At 42.2% G+C, this 20,108-nt stretch overlaps 2 protein-coding genes across 4 annotated transcripts in view; both read right to left on the minus strand.

The window, feature by feature from the left end:
• The window catches only part of eeig1b (estrogen-induced osteoclastogenesis regulator 1b), a 68,134-nt gene extending 55,236 nt beyond the window's left edge, over positions 1–12,898 (minus strand). The window contains exons 1-2 of one of the 2 annotated variants that reach the window (XM_020457939.2): positions 12,791–12,898; positions 9,088–9,427 (exon numbers count right to left, since the gene is read on the minus strand). In XM_020457939.2, coding sequence (XP_020313528.1) covers positions 9,088–9,233 — 146 coding nt within the window. In that variant the 5' untranslated portion in view covers positions 9,234–9,427; positions 12,791–12,898. Of the gene's footprint in view, positions 1–9,087; positions 9,428–10,008; positions 10,152–12,790 lie in introns of those variants that run through there. The other variant, XM_020457938.2, reaches the window with a different exon arrangement.
• Positions 12,899–13,273: 375 nt separating this feature from the next.
• LOC109868397 (nuclear apoptosis-inducing factor 1) lies at positions 13,274–15,545 on the minus strand. 2 transcript variants are annotated; one of them, XM_020457925.2, is made up of 3 exons: positions 14,973–15,545; positions 14,675–14,719; positions 13,274–14,266 (listed from the first exon to the last, which is right to left on the minus strand). In XM_020457925.2, exons 1-3 carry the CDS (start codon positions 15,415–15,417, stop codon positions 13,755–13,757), a joined length of 1,002 nt encoding a protein of 333 aa, XP_020313514.1. In that variant the 5' UTR covers positions 15,418–15,545; the 3' UTR covers positions 13,274–13,754. The 2 variants fall into 2 exon arrangements, with proteins under 2 accessions (XP_020313514.1, XP_020313516.1); XM_020457927.2 differs by having other exon boundaries at positions 15,184–15,542.
• Positions 15,546–20,108: the final 4,563 nt, after the last annotated feature.

The raw sequence follows: 20,108 nt of genomic DNA on the forward strand, positions 1-20,108 counted from the left end.
TTTAAAGGCAATGCTACCAGATACTAATTGAGCGTATGTAAACATTTATCTGGTACTGGTATTCCCTGTATGCACAGTAGCTCCATATTGATCTAGTACTGGTACTCCCTGTATGTAGCTCCACATTGATCTGGTACTGATATTTTGAATGGATTTAACTCCTCTTTGTGTATCTATTTTATTCAAACTGTTTATTATTATTTTTTAAATTTGCTTAGTTGGGAAGGGCTCATAAGCAAGCATTTCACAGTAAATTTTACACCAGTTGTATTCGGCGCATGTGACTAATAAAATTGCATTTGAGGTACATATTCACCAAAGCATTTGATTTGAGTTTAAAACACAAACAAAACAACAAGATACATGGAGAGTAGTGTGTGATTCCCCTCAAAAGGACATTGAGCTACCGTCTTTCTGCGATTCACTGTGCTGTCAAAAGAGACAAGAGAGTGAGAGTGAGGCAGAGAGAGAGAGAGAGAGAGAGAGGGTGGGTGGGAGAGAGAGAGAGGGTGGGTGGGAGAGAGAGAGAGAGTGGGTGGGAGAGAGAGAGAGAGAGAGAGAGAGAGAGAGAGAGAGAGAGAGAGAGAATACAGAGTAGTAGACAGTACCAGACCAGACAAAACCAGACCAGACAATACTAGACAATACCAGACCAGACAATACCAGACCAGACAATATCAGACAATACCAGACCCGACAAAACCAGACCAGACAATACCAGACCCGACAAAACCAGACCAGACAATACCAGACCAGACAATACCAGACCCGACAATACCAGACCAGGACAAAACCAGACCAGACAATACCAGACCAGGACAAAACCAGACCAGACAATACCAGACCAGACAATACCAGACCAGAGAGAGAGAGAGAGAGAATACAGAGTAGTAATGTTCTGGGACATTTATTACATAACTCCCAGCACCACCCGTTGTCCCTGTACACACACACACACAGTTGTTGAGACCAAGGATTGCCTGATACAAGGAGATTGAGCCATGAGTCCCACCATGGGACTATGAAAAACAGCCATGCCAATTATTTTGCTCACACAGTTCTGGAAAAACCCTTTGAAGCACACAGCTATACCTATGTTAAATAACCTATTTTGAGAAGTGTGTTTGAGTTCCAAGTTCCTGTGTGTACACAAGGAATATGTATACTGTGAACAGCCATACAGTTTAACCATGGAATTGGTCAGTACAGCTCTGGTCACTGTGCTCAAACATGCACAGACCAGACAATACAAGACCAAATAATACCAGACAATACCAGACCAGACAATACCAGACCATACAATACCAGACAACACCAGACAATACCAGACCAGACAATACAAGACCAAATAATACCAGACAATACCAGACCAAATAATACCCCAAAAAATACCTGACCAGACAATACCAGACCAGACAATACCAGAAAAGACAATACCAGACCAGACAATACCAGAACAGACAAAACCAGACCAGACAATACCAGACAAAACCAGACCAGACAATACCAGACCAAAAAATACCAGACAATACCAGACCAGACAAAACCAGACAATACCAGACCAGGCAATACCAGACAATACCAGACAATACCAGACCAGACAATACCAGACCAGACAATACCAAACAATACCAGACCAGACAATACCAGACCAGACAATACCAAACAATACCAGACCAGACAATACGAAACAATACCAGACAATACCAGACCAGGACAAAACCAGACCAGACAATACCAGACAATACCAGACCAGACAATACCAGACAATACCAGACCAGACAATACCAGACCAGACAATACCAGACAATACCAGACCAGACAATATCAGACCAGACAATACCAGACCAGACCAGACAATACCAGACAATAACAGACAATACCAGACCAGGACAAAACCAGACAATACCAGACCAGACCAGACAATACCAAACAATACCAGACCAGACAATACGAAACAATACCAGACAATACCAGACCAAACAATACCAGACCAGACAATACCAAACAATACCAGACCAAACAATACCAGACAATACCAGACCAGACAATACCAGACCGGACAGTACCAGACAATACCAGACCAGACAATACCAGACCGGACAGTACCAGGCCAGACAATACCAGTCAATACCAGGCCAGACAATAACAGACAATACCAGACCTGACAATACCAGACAATACCAGACCAGGACAATACCAGACCAGACAATACCAGACCGGACAGTACCAGACAATACGAGACCAGACAATGCCAGACCAGACAATACCAGACAACACCAGACCAGACAATACCAGGCCAGACAATACCAGACCAGACAAAACCAGACCAGACAATACCAGGCCAGACCAGACCAGACCAGACAATACCAGACCAGACAATACCAGACCAGACAATACCAGACCGGACAGTACCAGACAATACGAGACCAGACAATGCCAGACCAGACAATACCAGACAACACCAGACCAGACAATACCAGACCAGACAATACCAGACCAGACAAAACCAGACCAGACAATACCAGACCAGACAATACCAGACCCGACAATACCAGACCAGACAATACCAGACCAGACAATACCAGACCAGACAATACCAGACCAGACAATACCAGACCAGACAAAACCAGACCAGACAATACCAGACCAGACAATACCAGACCATTTATGTACTGTAACTGTTATCTGCATTAGGCCCCGTATGTAAAACCCCAGCCTTCAACCTCGTCCTCTATGTAAAACCCCAGCCTTCAACCTCGTCCTCTATGTAAAACCCCAGCCTTCAACCTCGTCCTCTATGTAAAACCCCAGCCTTCAACCTCGTCCTCTATGTAAAACCCCAGCCTTCAACCTCGTCCTCTATGTAAAACCCCAGCCTTCAACCTCGTCCTCTATGTAAAACCCCAGCCTTCAACCTCGTCCTCTATGTAAAACCCCAGCCTTCAACCTCGTCCTCTATGTAAAACCCCAGCCTTCAACTTCGTCCTCTATGTAAAACCCCAGCCTTCAACCTCGTCCTCTATGTAAAACCCCAGCCTTCAACCTCATTCTCTATGTAAAACCCCAGCCTTCAACCTCATCCTCTATGTAAAACCCCAGCCTTCAACCTCATCCTCTATGTAAAACCCCAGCCTTCAACCTCATCCTCTATGTAAAACCCCAGCCTTCAACCTCGTCCTCTATGTAAAACCCCAGCCTTCAACCTCGTCCTCTATGTAAAACCCCAGCCTTCAACCTCGTCCTCTATGTAAAACCCCAGCCTTCAACCTCGTCCTCTATGTAAAACCCCAGCCATCAACCTCGTCCTCTATGTAAAACCCCAGCCTTCAACCTCGTCCTCTATGTAAAACCCCAGCCTTCAACCTCGTCCTCTATGTAAAACCCCAGCCTTCAACCTCATCCTCTATGTAAAACCCCAGCCTTCAACCTCGTCCTCTATGTAAAACCCCAGCCTTCAACCTCATCCTCTATGTAAAACCCCAGCCTTCAACCTCGTCCTCTATGTAAAACCCCAGCCTTCAACCTCGTCCTCTATGTAAAACCCAAGCCTTCAACCTCGTCCTCTATGTAAAACCCCAGCCTTCAACCTCGTCCTCTATGTAAAACCCCAGCCTTCAACCTCGTCCTCTATGTAAAACCCCAGCCTTCAACCTCGTCCTCTATGTAAAACCCCAGCCTTCAACCTCATCCTCTATGTAAAACCCCAGCCTTCAACCTCATCCTCTATGTAAAACCCCAGCCTTCAACCTCGTCCTCTATGTAAAACCCCAGCCTTCAACCTCGTCCTCTATGTAAAACCCCAGCCTTCAACCTCGTCCTCTATGTAAAACCCCAGCCTTCAACCTCATCCTCTATGTAAAACCCCAGCCTTCAACCTCGTCCTCTATGTAAAACCCCAGCCTTCAACCTCGTCCTCTATGCAAAACCCCAGCCTTCAACCTCGTCCTCTATGCAAAACCCCAGCCTTCAACCTCGTCCTCTATGTAAAACCCCAGCCTTCAACCTCGTCCTCTATGTAAAACCCCAGCCTTCAACCTCGTCCTCTATGTAAAACCCCAGCCTTCAACCTCGTCCTCTATGTAAAACCCCAGCCTTCAACCTCGTCCTCTATGTAAAACCCCAGCCTTCAACCTCGTCCTCTATGTAAAACCCCAGCCTTCAACCTCGTCCTCTATGTAAAACCCCAGCCTTCAACCTCATCCTCTATGCAAAACCCAAGCCTTCAACCTCATCCTCTATGTAAAACCCCAGCCTTCAACCTCGTCCTCTATGTAAAACCCCAGCCTTCAACCTCGTCCTCTATGTAAAACCCCAGCCTTCAACCTCATCCTCTATGTAAAACCCCAGCCTTCAACCTCGTCCTCTATGTAAAACCCCAGCCTTCAACCTCGTCCTCTATGCAAAACCCCAGCCTTCAACCTCGTCCTCTATGCAAAACCCCAGCCTTCAACCTCGTCCTCTATGTAAAACCCCAGCCTTCAACCTCGTCCTCTATGTAAAACCCCAGCCTTCAACCTCGTCCTCTATGTAAAACCCCAGCCTTCAACCTCGTCCTCTATGTAAAACCCCAGCCTTCAACCTCGTCCTCTATGTAAAACCCCAGCCTTCAACCTCGTCCTCTATGTAAAACCCCAGCCTTCAACCTCGTCCTCTATGTAAAACCCCAGCCTTCAACCTCGTCCTCTATGTAAAACCCCAGCCTTCAACCTCGTCCTCTATGTAAAACCCCAGCCTTCAACCTCGTCCTCTATGTAAAACCCCAGCCTTCAACCTCGTCCTCTATGTAAAACCCCAGCCTTCAACCTCGTCCTCTATGTAAAACCCCAGCCTTCAACCTCATCCTCTATGCAAAACCCCAGCCTTCAACCTCATCGTCAATGCAAAACCCTAGCCTTCAACCTCATCTTCTATGCAAAACCCCAGCCTTCAACCTCACCATCTACGCAAAACCCCCAGCCTTCAACCTCATTATCTATGCAAAACCAGCCACCACAACCGGCTACAACAGGACAGCCATTGACACCTGTGTGTGTGTCAGAGGGCTTAAAGTGTTATATATAGGCGCCACACACCGGGTCGCTAGTAGTGGCATACGGTGAGACATCTGTCTTCTACTTAGAGTAGAGTTCAACTGACCTTCTTTACCAGTGACAAATCCTTTGTTGTGCTTTGAAGAGTTTATAGGGTCAAGGATGTAAATTATGACACCAAGACCTCTCTAATACTACTACAATGACTTTGACTTATGACTTTGTATCTATTTTATATGGCAGTTAGGTGCTTTGCCTTTGACACATTTACAGTTTGCACCCAGACTACAAATGAGATTGGTTGGTTTGCAGAGCTGACAATCAAAGAGAAGCAACGTTAGGTCTGAGTCCTTCGATTCAGCGTTGCTGTCACACCCTGACCATAGTTTGCTTTGTATGTTTCTATGTTTTGGTTGGTCAGGGTGTGAGCTGAGTGGGCATTCTATGTTTCATGTCTAGTTTGTCTATTTCTATGTCTGGACTGATATGGTTCTCAATCAGAGGCAGGTGTTAGTCATTGTCTCTGATTGGGAACCATATTTAGGTAGCCTGGGTTTCACTGTGTGTTTGTGGGTGATTGTTCCTGTCTCTGTACCAGATAGGACTGTTTCGGTTTTCACATTTAATTTATTTTGGTAGTTTATTCATGTATAGGTTTTCCTTTATTAAATTAACATGAATCATCACAACGCTGCATTTTGGTCCAACTCTCCTTCACCACAAGAGAACCGTTACAGTTGCCTTGACAACATTACAGCAACATCTCCTCGTTGCTACCAAGTTGCTAACTCAGTCTCCTCCAGAGTCGAGACACACATCAACGTCTCTTTTTCAATTCAGGCCCTTTCATACAAACAACATAGGCCCGAGAATCAGCGATGCAACAACAACCCTTTAAACACAGTCCCTGAGGGCTGTAAATGACATTGGCCAGTTCTGTAGTAGGGGGGGGCACTGGGGAGACAGAACTGCATAATGCCCTGACAGATCTCGCTCTCTTTCTCTCTCTGCAGAGGCTAACTAGACCCTGGTGTCTTCATCAGACAGTCATGTTAGGGGAGATAGTGGTGGATGAGATCATACAGTCAAGCAACATGGGATGAGAGGGGGAAGGTAACAAAACAACCACAGCAGAGGACTAGGACTATAGGGCTATAGGGCTGTAGCTAGTGAGGGGCTATGGTGAGTGGTTATGGTGAGGGATTATGGTGAGGGGCTATGGTGAGGGGCTATGGTGAGGGGTTATGGTGAGGGGTTATGGTGAGGGGCTATGGTGAGGGGTTAGGGTAAATGAACTTGGGCTAGTGTAGGGCTATAGTCACTGAGGTTGCATTAGGGTAAATGGACTTGGGCTAGTGTAGAGCTATAGTCACAGGGGTTACATTAGGGTAAATGGACTTGGGCTAGTGTAGGGCTATAGTCACTGGGGTTACATTAGGGTAAATGGACTTGGGCTAGTGTAGGGCTATAGTCACTGGGGTTACATTAGGGTAAATGGACTTGGGCTAGTGTAGGGCTATAGTCACTGGGGTTACATTAGGGTAAATGGACTTGGGCTAGTGTAGGGCTATAGTCACTGGGGTTACATTAGGGTAAATGGACTTGGGCTAGTGTAGGGCTATAGTCACTGGGGTTACATTAGGGTAAATGGACTTGGGCTAGTGTAGGGCTATAGTCACTGGGGTTACATTAGGGTAAATGCAGGGGATGATCAACAGACTGCTTATCCCTGTTGTTGTGTCACCACTACTTAACAGGCCACTACTATAAATCAAATCACATTTGATTTCTCACATGCTTAGTAGACAACAGGTGTAGGCTAACAGTGAAATGCTTACAGATCCTTCTCCAACAATGCAGAGTTAAAGATAAAAAGAATTGAAACAAAAATAGAAATTGTGACACGAGGACTAAATACACAATGCATAACATGGCTATATACAGCAATTAGAAAATAACATGGCTATATACAGGAATTAGAAAATAACATGGCTATATACAGGAATTAGAAAATAACATGGCTATATACAGGGAGTAGAAAATAACATGGCTATTTACAGGGAGTAGAAAATAACATGGCTATATACAGGGAGTAGAAAATAACATGGCTATTTACAGGGAGTAGAAAATAACATGGCTATATACAGGAATTAGAAAATAACATGGCTATATACAGGGAGTAGAAAATAACATGGCTATTTACAGGGAGTAGAAAATAACATGGCTGTATACAGGGAGTAGAAAATAACATGGCTATATACAGGGAGTAGAAAATAACATGGCTATATACAGGGAGTAGAAAATAACATGGCTATATACAGGAATAAGAAAATAACATGGCTATATACAGGGAGTAGAAAATAACATGGCTATATACAGGGAGTAGAAAATAACATGGCTATATACAGGGAGTAGAAAATAACATGAATATATACAGGGAGTAGAAAATAACATGGCTATATACAGGGAGTAGAAAATAACATGGCTATATACAGGGAGTAGAGAATAACATGAATATATACAGGGAGTAGAAAATATCATGGCTATATACAGGGAGTAGAGAATAACATGAATATATACAGGGAGTAGAAAATAACATGGATATATACAGGGAGTAGAAAATAACATGGCTATATACAGGGAGTAGAAAATAACATGAATATATACAGGGAGTAGAAAATAACATGAATATATACAGGGAGTAGAAATCCATTTACATGTAGGCCACCCTGTCTGGGTGACATATATCAGACCCGCTACGGGCGTTTACAGCTGTTATCCAGATGAGAAGGAATGTTAGGCTCTGGAGTTCCAGAGGTATCTATGGATTTCAACATATCCCCCACACCTGTGATATAAATCCCTGCATTTCAATGTATCACACAATAAAACACGGAGACACACACATGGTGTAAGAAGAGTGTAGGAATGCAATTAATTTAAATGAACCAAGCCTACCACCAGCATCTTGTCGGTCTACATTTGACATTTAACTCAAAACAAATGAGTAGGGCAAGAGTTGTTTGGAAAAGGTCACTGCCACCACTGTGTGCCAACTTGAATGCTGAGTGTGAGAGGCAAACGATAGGAAAATACACAAAATCACAGCAAGCCTTTCAAAAGCAATACACTGATATAACCATCTGTGGCATTTACCTATCTGCCGGCACTTATTCATAATGTCTTGGAAACCATTGGTGTCAAATGGCAAGTTTAAAAAGTACCGTGAAAAGGTTTTGTTGTAGAAACTGTGTTATTATTGAATTATTACTATGTGTGGTATAGAAACAATGCATCTGTCACAATATGACACGGGATAAAATGGACATATCCCCATATCATTCCATTGATCAAACTGCTAGAATTCTTATTTGGTGTCTGCACACAGCAAAGGATCAGAAACAGGCAAAGCGTGACAAATCTGAAACAAAGAAACAAATAAGGCACAAGCCCTGACTACATTTTTGGCGGGGATCCAAGCAGCCAATTCACAGATCGGGAGATCCTATTATTCTCTTAGATAAACACACTTACAGAGAAAATTGATATCTAGAACCTAAAATGGTTCTTTGGCTGTACTCATAGGAGAACCCTTTAAAGAACTAGTTTTGGTTCCAGGTAAAAACCCTTTTGGTTCCAGGTAGAACCCTTTTCGGTTCTATGGTAGAACCCTTTCCAGGTAGAACCCTTTCCACAGACAGCTTAAGAACCCTTTTGGAACCTTTTTTTCTAAGAGTGTATGATGTTTAGAAAACTGACCTTGCTTATAAAAGCTACCTAATAATCCTCTGTTTACCATCCTGAAAGGTGTGATCAATCTGTCATCTATTATGTATGTCTATTCAGGCTAATCCCTCTTGTACCTATATTGATCAAATCAAGCTTTCAGGACATTCAGGCAATAGCCTAGACTGGGTGCCAGTCTGTTTCTGCAAAACATGATAAGGAGTGGCAAGGAGTGGAATGATAGCTAAACAGACTGGTACACAGGCTAGCAATAGCCTACCCCATGCACAAAATGCACAGTGAAAAAATACATGAGAATCGTTTTTACCTGGATGATGAGACGCCAAAGTCCCCACCGTCCAACAATCGGATCTTGCAAAAAAGTACCCCATTGACAAACGGTACGGCCGTGAGCTCGTCCAATGTAAAATGGATTTGAAACTTGAACCTCTTCTTTTTCATTAAAAATGCCATTGAGACGGTTGAAACAGGTGAACTGGAATATGTTGGCAGGTTTATTCAGCAGAAATAGTCCTAAATTAAATATTTGGGATTGACAAACAAAAAGGATAGGAAATTAAACAAAGTATTAATTTCGTTTTTAAATCAGGAGCTTGCAAGTCCTTGATTTTTTGGCTCAGCATCTCTGACCCAGTGTTGATTCGGACCTGTAGCAGGAAAAAAATAACAACAGGTGCTTTACGATCATATACTGAAGAGTGCAAGCACATCTTATTGGTTATCCCTAATTTTTCTCACATATAGGTTAAAAGCCTTTCATGAAATATAACAACCAGATTATTGTAGTGATATTGATATTCATAGCCGATTATTATACGTATATTCAATCAGGGCAACTTCAGAGAAAATAGTTTGAAGGCATATCCTACACCCGAACGAACACATGCTTTGTTGAGATGTTCTCTTGGCTTTTCTTTACACCCTGTGTTGGTTATGGGATTTAGACATTATAAAGTATCTACATCATTCCCCAAACCACACGTTAATTCACAACTCGTGATTTTTAGGTAGTCGGCGTCAGTAAAGTAGATACAAAAAGGAAAGGGTTGTTCCACCCATGATCTATTCGATTCTTCTGCATTACATGAATCGTACCAAGTATTTATTGCCAACCCTCCACGCAAACACAAGCGCATGTCAACCAGAGAACGAGGTGAATTAACAGAAAGTATACAGACACAATTACAACTAAGACACTCAAATATGTCAAAGAAAGTAATAGTTTTACCTCATATTCAAAGAGGACAACGTGACATCTCACAGTCCAGCAACACTGACATTCATACTTTACTTTGAACCGTTGTGGGCTGTTCTTGACTCTAGTCCCTCCTATCTTCTAAATATACATCGAGATGCTATAAGCACCGCCTTCGGCTCAGAGAATCGTGTAGATTACTTTTTGCATTATGTATAATAAATAAGCTGAATTAAGACAGTATTCACAAACATAAACGTCTTAGACATTACAATCAATTTATTTTAACCACCCAAAAGTTATATAATTTTCAGTTCATTAATACTCATAAATCCATATTTTATGGGGAGAAAATGATCATGTTTTTCTACTGGCCTATTATCAATATGTGAAAACATCAAAGTACGTTAATGTGTAGAGTACTCGTCTAAAATAAATAACCTCATGTCAAATTGTGATTAGTTCAATCTTAACATATAGCGCCATCTGCTGGTAATTGTAACATTGACGTTGCATCCTAATTTTTATTGAGTCAGTGTTAGCCTACATTTTACAGTCAGTCGTGTCAGCAAACTGTATTTTTCCATCAAATCCAACCAAATCATGAGAAAACAAAAAGGTAATTACTTGACACAAAAACAGAGCAAACTAGAATGCTACAGTATTTGGCCATAAACAGAGAGTACACAGTGGCAGAATACCTGACCACTGTGACTGACCCAAAATTAAGGAAATATTTGACAGACTCAGTGAGCATTGCCTTGCTATTGAGAAAGGCCCCGAAGGCAGACCTGGCTCTCAAGAGAAGACAGGCTATGTGCACAATGCCCACAAAATGAGGTGGAAATTGAGCTGCACATCCTATCCTCCTGCCAAACGTATCACCATATTAGAGACACATTTCCCTCAGATTACAGACACACAAAGAATTAAAAAACAAATCAAATTTGGATAAACTCCCATATCTATTGGGTGAAATACCACCGTGTGCAATCACAGCAGCAAGATTTGTAACCTGCTGCCACAAGAAAAGGGCAACCAGTGAGGAACAAACATCATTGTAAATACAACCTATATTTATGTTTATTTATTTTCCCTTTTGTACTTTAACTATTTGCACATCATTACAACCCTGTATATATACATATGACATTTGAAATGTCTTTATTCTTTAGGAACTATTGTGTAATGTTTACTGTTAATTTTGAATTGTTTATTTCACTTTTATTTATTATCTATTTCACTTGCTTTGGCAATGTAAACATAAACTCACCTGTCTTTCAAAGATAATTCATAAAAATCCAAATAACTTCACAGATCTTCATTGTAAAGAGTTTAAACACTGTTTCCCATGCTTGTTCAATAAACCATAAACAATTAATGAACATGCACCTGTTGAACGGTCGTTAAGACACTAACAGCTTACAGACGGTAGGCAATTAAGGTCACAGTTATGAAAACTTAAGACATTAAAGAGGCCTTTCTACTGACTCTGAAAAACACCAAAAGAAAGAACCCCAGGGTCCCTGTTCATCTGCGTGAACGTGCCTTAAGCATGCTGCAAGGAGGCATGAGAACTGCAGATGTGGCATGGTCAATAAAATACAATGTTCGTACTGTGAGATGCCTAAGACAGCGATACAGAGAGACAGGACAGACAGCTGATCGTCCTCGCAGTGGCAGACCACGTGTAACAACACCTACACAGGATCGGTACATCCGAACATCACACCTGCGGGACAACTGCCTGCGGGACACCAGGAACGCACAATCCCGCCATCAGTGCTCAGACTGTCCGCAATAGGCTGAGAGAGGCTGGACTGAGGGCTTGTAGGCCTGTTGTAAGGCAGGTCCTCACCAGACATCAAGGGCAACAACGTCGCCAATGGGCACAAACCCACCGTCGCTGGACCAGACAGGACTGGCAAAAAGTGCTCTTCACTGACGAGTCACGGTTTTGTCTCACCAGGGGTGATGGTCGGATTGCGTTTATCGTCGAAGGAATGAGCGTTACACCGAGGCCTGTACTCTGGAGCGGGATCGATTTGGAGGTGGAGGGTCCGCCATGGTCTGGGGCGGTGTGTCACAGCATCATCGGACTGAGCTTGTTGTCATTGCAGGAAATCTCAATGCTGTGCGTTACAGGGAAGACATCCTCCTCCCTCATGTGGTACCCTTCCTGCAGGCTCATCCTGACTTGACCCTCCAGCATGACAATGCCACCAGCCATACTGCTCGTTCTGTGCGTGATTTCCTGCCAGACAGAAATGTCAGTGTCCTGCCATGGCCAGCAAAGAGCCCGGATCTCAATCCCATTGAGCATGTCTGGGACCTGTTGGATCGGAGAGTGAGGGCTAGGGCCGTTCCCCCCAGAAATGTCCAGGAACTTGCAGGTGACTTGGTGGAAGAGTGGGATAACATCTCACAGCAAGAACTGGCAAATCTGATGCAGTCCATGAGGAGGAGATGCACTGCAGTACTTAATGTAGCTGGTGGCCACACCAGATACTGACTGTTACTTTTGATTTTGAACCCCCTTTGTTCAGGGACACATTATTCAATTTCTGTTAGTCACATCTGTGGAACCTGTTCAGTTTATGTCTCAGTTGTTGAATCTTATGTTCATACAAATATTTACACAGGTTAGGTTTGCTGAAAATAAACGCAGTTGACAGTGAGAGGACGTTTCTTTTTTAAATTAATTTATGTTTCCCATGCCTATAAAGCCCTTAAATTGAAATTGACTACGGGAAGGGCACACACCAGTTTGGCCCACGTGTTGAGGATCAGCGTGGCGGGAGGTGCTGTTGCCTACCTTCATCATCTGGGTCAGCTCGTCAGGAAGTCTAGGACACAGTTGCAGGGGGGTTCAGAGCTTTGTGATGAGCTTGGAGGGCACTATGGCTTTGAAGGCTGAGCTGTAGTTGATGAACAGCATTCTTACATAGGTATTCCTCTTTTCCAGGTGGGATAGGGCAGTGTGCAATGGCGATTGCGTCGTCCGTGGATCTGTTGGTACGGTATGCAAATTGTGGTGTAGGTGATATGAACACTTCATGATGACAGAAGTGAGGGCTATGGAGTGAGTCATTTAGTTCAGTTACCTAGCTTTTTGGGGTACAGGAACAATGGTGGACATTTTGAAGCAAGTGAGGACAACAGACTGGGAAAGGGAGGTTGAATATGTCCAGAAACACTCCAACCAGCTGGTCTGCACATGCTCTTTGGATGCTGTAGAGTACCATAAAACATAGAGAACAGGTTAAAAAAGACTAAAGGAAAAATGAATATTTTATGGTATCATTTAAAGAAAGAGTTTATTTTTGTTGCATTGATTTTGAAGATAATTAGCAAATTCTGCACAGAGATAAAAAATGTGATGTAACTATGGCCCACTGGCTGTAAAGAAAAAAAAGTATTTAATTCCAAAATCAATCTAGCCATGCTGACTAAGAAGAAAAAGGGTTATGACAATCCGGTACACTCTTTTTAGTCAGTATGGCTAGGGTCAATTACACCAATCAATAGCAGAAAATGTCAACTTCATTTTACAACCAATACAGCAAATTATCTCTACCTAGATATGTATTTCTAGAACTACAACCCTAAACCTAAATGCTTGTTCTAAGGCAACTTATTACAATTATCTTTCTCACAAACATGAGCAAGCTCACAAATGCATTTCATACACCCTCTCTCATTCACGCACACACACACTTTCTCATTCTCTCTCTCACACACACAAACAAAAACAAACAAACACACACACTGAGTCTTTATTAGCCTTCGTCTGCTGGCTGTGGAGGCGGGGTCTTGGGCCTCTGTTCTGAACCCTCTGCAGCAGCCCCAGAGCTGTTGTTGGAGTTGTCAGTCCCGCTCTGCAGGAACTTCCTCAGGTCCTTGAGAGCAGGCCTCATCATCTGTACCAGGGCCAGCAGGGCTGCCTGGGTTCCCTCCAGGGCCTGGGCCTGCCTCTCCTGGGCGTAGGCCTGTGCTTCCTGGGACCTCCGGATCATCTGCAGCAGCTCGTTCTGGCCCTCCAGGTGCTGGGCAATCTGCCTCACGTGCACATTGGTGACCCGCTGTTCTTGGAGGAGCCGGGCGGAGTTGAGGGCGATGCGGCTCTTCAGCTCCTGGGGCTTGGCCTGGCTGTGTGGCGGAGAAGACGACACTGACGTCAGCATCTCCACCGGATGCGACTCCACAGCGGTCACCACGGTGGGTGTGGCTTCAGTGGTAGTGCAGTACTCCACCACACCGCCTTCTTCCAATGTGTGGTATGTGGTCTCGACTGGTGGAAAGAAAGATGGTTTTGCCTGTAAGTATAGGATTATTCACTACTGGTCTTGGAGATATACAGGCTGATTCAACTATTCATCAAGACCCTTGATTAGCTGAATGATTCAGCCTGAGAATCAGACTGAGTCCAATGTGGCTCTGTTGGTAGAGCATGGTACTTCCAACACTAGGGGTGTGGGTTTGATTCCCATGGGGGACCAGGGCGAAAAAGTATGAAAATGTATGCACTCAGTACTGTAAGTTGCTCTAGATAACAGCATCTGTTAAATGACTGAAATATAAATGTATTAGTGCTGTGGGGGGGGCTACACACCCTGTTGTTCACCTCAAGTAAAGTGCAAAATTAATTCAAAATAAATTATAATGCCAAACATTTCAAACCTTGGAATAAACTACTTACCATCTAATTTAGTCTCCTCGCATGATGCTGAAGCTGTCTGAAGGCCTATACATATCAGAGAAAGAAAAGGTCAGGAGAGGAAATTGTAAAGAAAAAAAGTGTTTTGAAAAGATTAAGCAATGTATTGAAGCAATGTTTTTCCTTTCATTTTGGGTGGCAGTCTGAATAAATGGCTATTGCGACATAAATAACATTATTTACATATATTCACACTACTAGTGTGTAACATTGGAGCTGACGAACAGTAATTCACTCTAGCTCTTTCTGCAAATTTCATTAAAATTCATGAAAATCGTACTCTCTGTGAGTGTCACGGTGGTGGCTGAACTCATAGTAACAGGTAAAGTTATCTCAGCATCTGGGTCTCCAGTAGGTAAACTGATGATAGTCGCCTCTCCCAAAAGGTTACAAATACGCTGCTGCATAGCAGTGAGGATGACGTGAACCGGAGTGCAGTCGGTAGTGGTCTCCTCAATTGCCGCCCTAGCCTGGGCCACTTTGCGCCTCACCTCGGTCTTCATATCCGACCATTTCTTCTTGACTTCAGCCAACTCTCTTGGGCATGTTGTTACAGCGTTCACCTTCTTCAGAATTTCTATCCACGCGTTATTCTTTGCTATGTGAGTGACTCCAGCATTGAAGTGGTTAACGAGTGTGTGCTTTTGTTTCTCTATTTCCTCCACAATAATTTCGACCTCCCTCTCTGAAAAATTCATTTTTCTTTTTTTTGTATTCGATGCCATATTTGAATAAATTCCTGTTTTTAAAATACAATTGTGCGTATTGTACGCAAAAATAGTAGATTTACTCAATTGATCTGCGCAACGTAATGGCTTCCAGAATCGGCTTCTTCTTCTTCTTCCTACAAACAACGCTTACGTTCGTTGTGCTTAGATCTCCGCCCAACCTACCAATGTAGCGCCATGATTGGTTACATTCTGAGGTTCATCCAGTTTTACCTGCTACCGTTGGTTAAACCAAATGCCAATCGTTAATCCTCACAAAACGATTTATTTTTGTAGTAAAAACAACAACAAATTGATAAAATGATAACATTGCATTAATATATACAATAGGCTATGTTGTGATGTGGATGTTTTGTCATGAGATGGTGAGTCTAGTCATTATGTTTTCATTTACGTATTTAAATTCACCGGTTTCCTTGTGGGTCTGACAAATGTACATTTAACGATGGTGATTGGCTACTGGACCTTTCCATCATGCGCATTCCAACACCCTCCCCATTCAGACGTCGCGCTTTTCCAGTCACTCTTTGAACGAGTTCGTTTTGCATGGCCCGGTGCCACAGGGGGAGGAGTTTCAATTTTAGACCATGTTATCAAAGATTTTTATAACTAAGCCAAGATAGACCAGTGCCTGTCGTTATCAAATGGAACACATTTGTCATAGTGGGTAGAAAAAGCAAGGAGGTGGGCAGCTATTTCTATTTTGTCCTGTTTATCAAAAGTGTTGGAAAAATTGTCAATAATCAACTGACTGGCTTTCTTGATGTCTATAGTATTCTCTCGGGTATGCAATCTGGTTTCCACTCAGGTTATGGTTGACTTTTTAAAAAATGATTTTAACAGCTTTCTTTTTAGAAGAATGTTGAATGGTACTGCTTGAATTCCTTATAGAAAACACAGAAGAGTGTTTTTTATGAGTGAATTTACATTTATGAATATGCAATCTTTCCATAAGCACAATTAGATTTATGAGGTAAAATTGTTTTTCTTTATCTTTATTATGGTTAAGGAAACCGAGCAGCACATTCTCCCATAAAAAAAACAAAAGTCAACAAGAATATTAACAATTATAAAACTGAATATCTTTCCATAATTGTTTTACATGTAGACAATGCCAAAATAAATGCTAAACTGTTTCTGGATGCTCAACACAAAAAGTACAGTCAATGTTAATGTCTTTTTTAAGTTTCTTCGAGTAATGATTCGCAAGGTAATACTTATGGATCTTTCTGAAAGAGACCTAATTTGACCTGGTTAACAAGCAGGTATTTGTGTGGTAATAACCATACTTTTTTCCAACAGATATTAGTGACCAATGTAAGTTGTGAAATAAGGAATGGATACAATATCCATTTGAAATAAAGCACTTATAGATCTGTTGTTTTGAGGGAGCAAGGAGAAACCAACATTTTCCTATTGGTGAGTCAACTGGATTAAGCAAGGGTAGGTCCAGAAGATGAGGTCTGGCTATACCTCTAAACAACATGAGAGTTCCAGATGGAATAGCATCAAATACTATGCCGAACTCTCTAGGTGTAACAGGTATATTGTAACGAGATAAAAAATTCCTCACAATTGAGTAACAATCCTTCTGCATTAAAAAGTTTACTCACCAGCAGGATATGATTATTAAACCAGTTCTTAAAAAATAAAGACTTGTTTCTATGCAAAATAACCTTATTGTTCCAAATTAAATACCTATGCGGGGGAAAATTATGTTTATATATTAACGACCACACTAAGAATACTTGTCTATGAAAAGCAGATCATTTTGTAGGAATCTTATCAATGTTTTAGTTACAAAGTAACATAAAATTGAGGCCACCAAAACGGGGGAAGATATAATGAGGGATGAGATTTCAAATTGAAGTTGGATTCTTTAAAACCTCTAGTGACTCCCCATCCCACATGAGGGAGCGTAATCATCGACTGACACTAATCAGCATAACACAACGGACATAAATATTCCTAGAAAATATTCCTATTCATGAAAATCACAAGTGAAATATATTGAGACACAGCTTAGCCTTTTGTTAATCACCCTGTCATCTCAGATTTTCAAAATATGCTTTACAGCCAAAGCTAGACAAGCATGTGTAAGTTTATCGATAGCCTAGCATAGCATTTTGTCCAGCTAGCAGCAGGTAACTTGGCCACGGAAATCAGAAAAGCAATCAAATTAAATTGTTTACCTTTGATGAGCTTCAGATGTTTTCACTCACAAGACTCCCAGTAAGATAGACAATGTTCCTTTTTTCCAAAAATATTATTTTTGTAGGCAAAATAGCTCCGTTTGTTCTTCACGTTTGGCTGAGAAATCGCCGGGAAATTGCAGTCACGAAAACGCCTAAAAATATTCCAAATTAGCTCCATAATATTGACAGAAACATGGCAAACGTTGTTTATAATCAATCCTCAAGGTGTTTTTCAAATATCTATTCGATAATATATCCACCGGGACAATTGGTTTTCAGTAGGACCGATTGGAATAATGGCTACCTCTGTATTTTACATGAGAATCACTCTGGGAGCCATCAGGTGATCAGTTACGGGTATTCTTCAACATAAATGCGTAAAACTACGTCACAATGCTGTAGACACCTTGGGGAATACGGAGAAAAAGTCTGTTATACTCACAGACAATATTTTTATAGTTTTGGAAACATTAGAGTGTTTTCTATCCTAAGCTGTCAATTATATGCTTATTCTAGCATCTTGTCCTGACAAAATATCCCGTTTACTACGGGATTTCTAGATGAAGTTGAAAAACACCTGGTCAACTGCTTTACCTATTTTGTTGTCAACATGTAGGGACTAGACTGTATAAGTAAGTCTGGAAATACCTTCAGCTTTAGAAAGAAATACTCAACCTTTCAAGGATAAATCCCTCTGCAATCAAGGGTTCAACTTCTTTTTGTTTGAAAAAATAATAGGTATGAAATTGAATGAGCATCTTTCCTGTTGATCCTTAAATATGGTAATTCCAAGTATGTTACTTTTCCCTTGACTGGAATATTGCATATAGAGGGTATCACACAGTCTTTAACAGCAAACAATTCACACTTATTAAGGTTTAGGCAAAGACCAGATGCTTTGGAAAATATATTTATCACATCGATTGCCCTAGTAATCTGGTCAGCATCTTTCAAAAAGAGGGTGGTGTCATCTGCAAGCTGACTTATGATAATATCTCTGTCAGCAATAGAGATCCCTTTTATATCGCTGGATTTAACAGAACTTGTAAGAAGTTGGGTTGCAAGCAGGAAGAGGTAAGGCTAAATCTGGGCAACCTTGCCTAATTCCTCTTTTCAAATCTAGGGAGAAGTGCCATGCTTTAATTTAATGGAACTGTTCCCATTCATATGAAGAGTTATAATAGTACTAGGAGGGGTGCGTCACTTGAGTGGGTTGAGTCACTGACGTGGTCTTCCTGTCTGGGTTGGCGCCCCCCCTTGGGTTGTGCTGTGGCGGAGATCTTTGTAGGATATACTCGGCCTTGTCTCAGGATGGTAAGTTGGTGGTTGAAGATATCCCTCTAGTGGTGTGGGGGCTGTGCTTTGGCAAAGTGGGTGGGGTTATATCCTGCCTGTTTGGCCCTGTCCCGGGGTATCATCAGATGGGGCCACAGTGTCCTGACACCTCCTGTCTCAGCCTCCAGTATTTATGATGCAGTAGTTTATGTGTCGGGGGGCTAGGTTCAGTCTGTTATATCTGGAGTATTTCTCCTGTCTTATCCGGTGTCCTGTGTGAATTTAAGTATGCTCTCTCTAATTCTTTCTCTCTCTCTCTCTCTCTCTCTCTCTCTCTCTCTCTCTGAGAACCTGAGTCCTAGGACCATGCCTCAGGACTACCTGGTATCAAATCAAATCAAATTTTATTTGTCACATACACATGGTTAGCAGATGTTAATGCGAGTGTAGCGAAATGCTTGTGCTTCTAGTTCCGACAATGCAGTAATAACCAACAAGTAATCTAACTAACAATTCCAAAACTACTGTCTTATACACAGTGTAAGGGGATAAAGAATATGTACATAAGGATATATGAATGAGTGATGGTACAGAGCAGCATAGGCAAGATACAGTAGATGGTATCGAGTACAGTATATACATATGAGATGAGTATGTAAACAAAGTGGCATAGTTAAAGTGGCTAGTGATACATGTATTACATAAGGATGCAGTCGATGATATAGAGTACAGTATATACGTATGCATATGAGATGAATAATGTAGGGTAAGTAACATTATATAAGGTAGCATTGTTTAAAGTGGCTAGTGATATATTTACATCATTTCCCATCAATTCCCATTATTAAAGTGGCTGGAATTGAGTCAGTGTCAGTGTCAGTGTGTTGGCAGCAGCCTCTCAATGTTAGTGGTGGCTGTTTAACTGTCTGATGGCCTTGAGATAGAAGCTGTTTTTCAGTCTCTCGGTCCCAGCTTTGATGCACCTGTACTGACCTCGCCTTCTAGATGATAGCGGGGTGAACAGGCAGTGGCTCGGGTGGTTGATGTCCTTGATGATCTTTATGGCCTTCCTGTAACATCGGGTGGTGTAGGTGTCCTGGAGGGCAGGTAGTTTGCCCCCGGTGATGCGTTGTGCAGACCTCACTACCCTCTGGAGAGCCTTACGGTTGTGGGCGGAGCAGTTGCCGTACCAGGCGGTGATACAGCCCGCCAGGATGC

Source organism: Oncorhynchus kisutch, linkage group LG23 (assembly GCF_002021735.2).
Source record: "Oncorhynchus kisutch isolate 150728-3 linkage group LG23, Okis_V2, whole genome shotgun sequence".
NCBI lineage: Eukaryota > Metazoa > Chordata > Actinopteri > Salmoniformes > Salmonidae > Oncorhynchus > Oncorhynchus kisutch.

Bases quoted from the DNA above. Each gene is read 5' to 3' on its own strand.
- LOC109868397 (XM_020457925.2), bottom strand. From the start codon at position 15,417: ATGGCATCGAATACAAAAAAAAGAAAAATGAATTTTTCAGAGAGGGAG. The intron at 14,720-14,972 runs GTACGATTTTCA...TGATATGTATAG, and splicing joins CACCGTGACACTCACAGAGA to GCCTTCAGACAGCTTCAGCA. The intron at 14,267-14,674 runs GTAAGTAGTTTA...TCTTTCCACCAG, and splicing joins CGAGGAGACTAAATTAGATG to TCGAGACCACATACCACACA.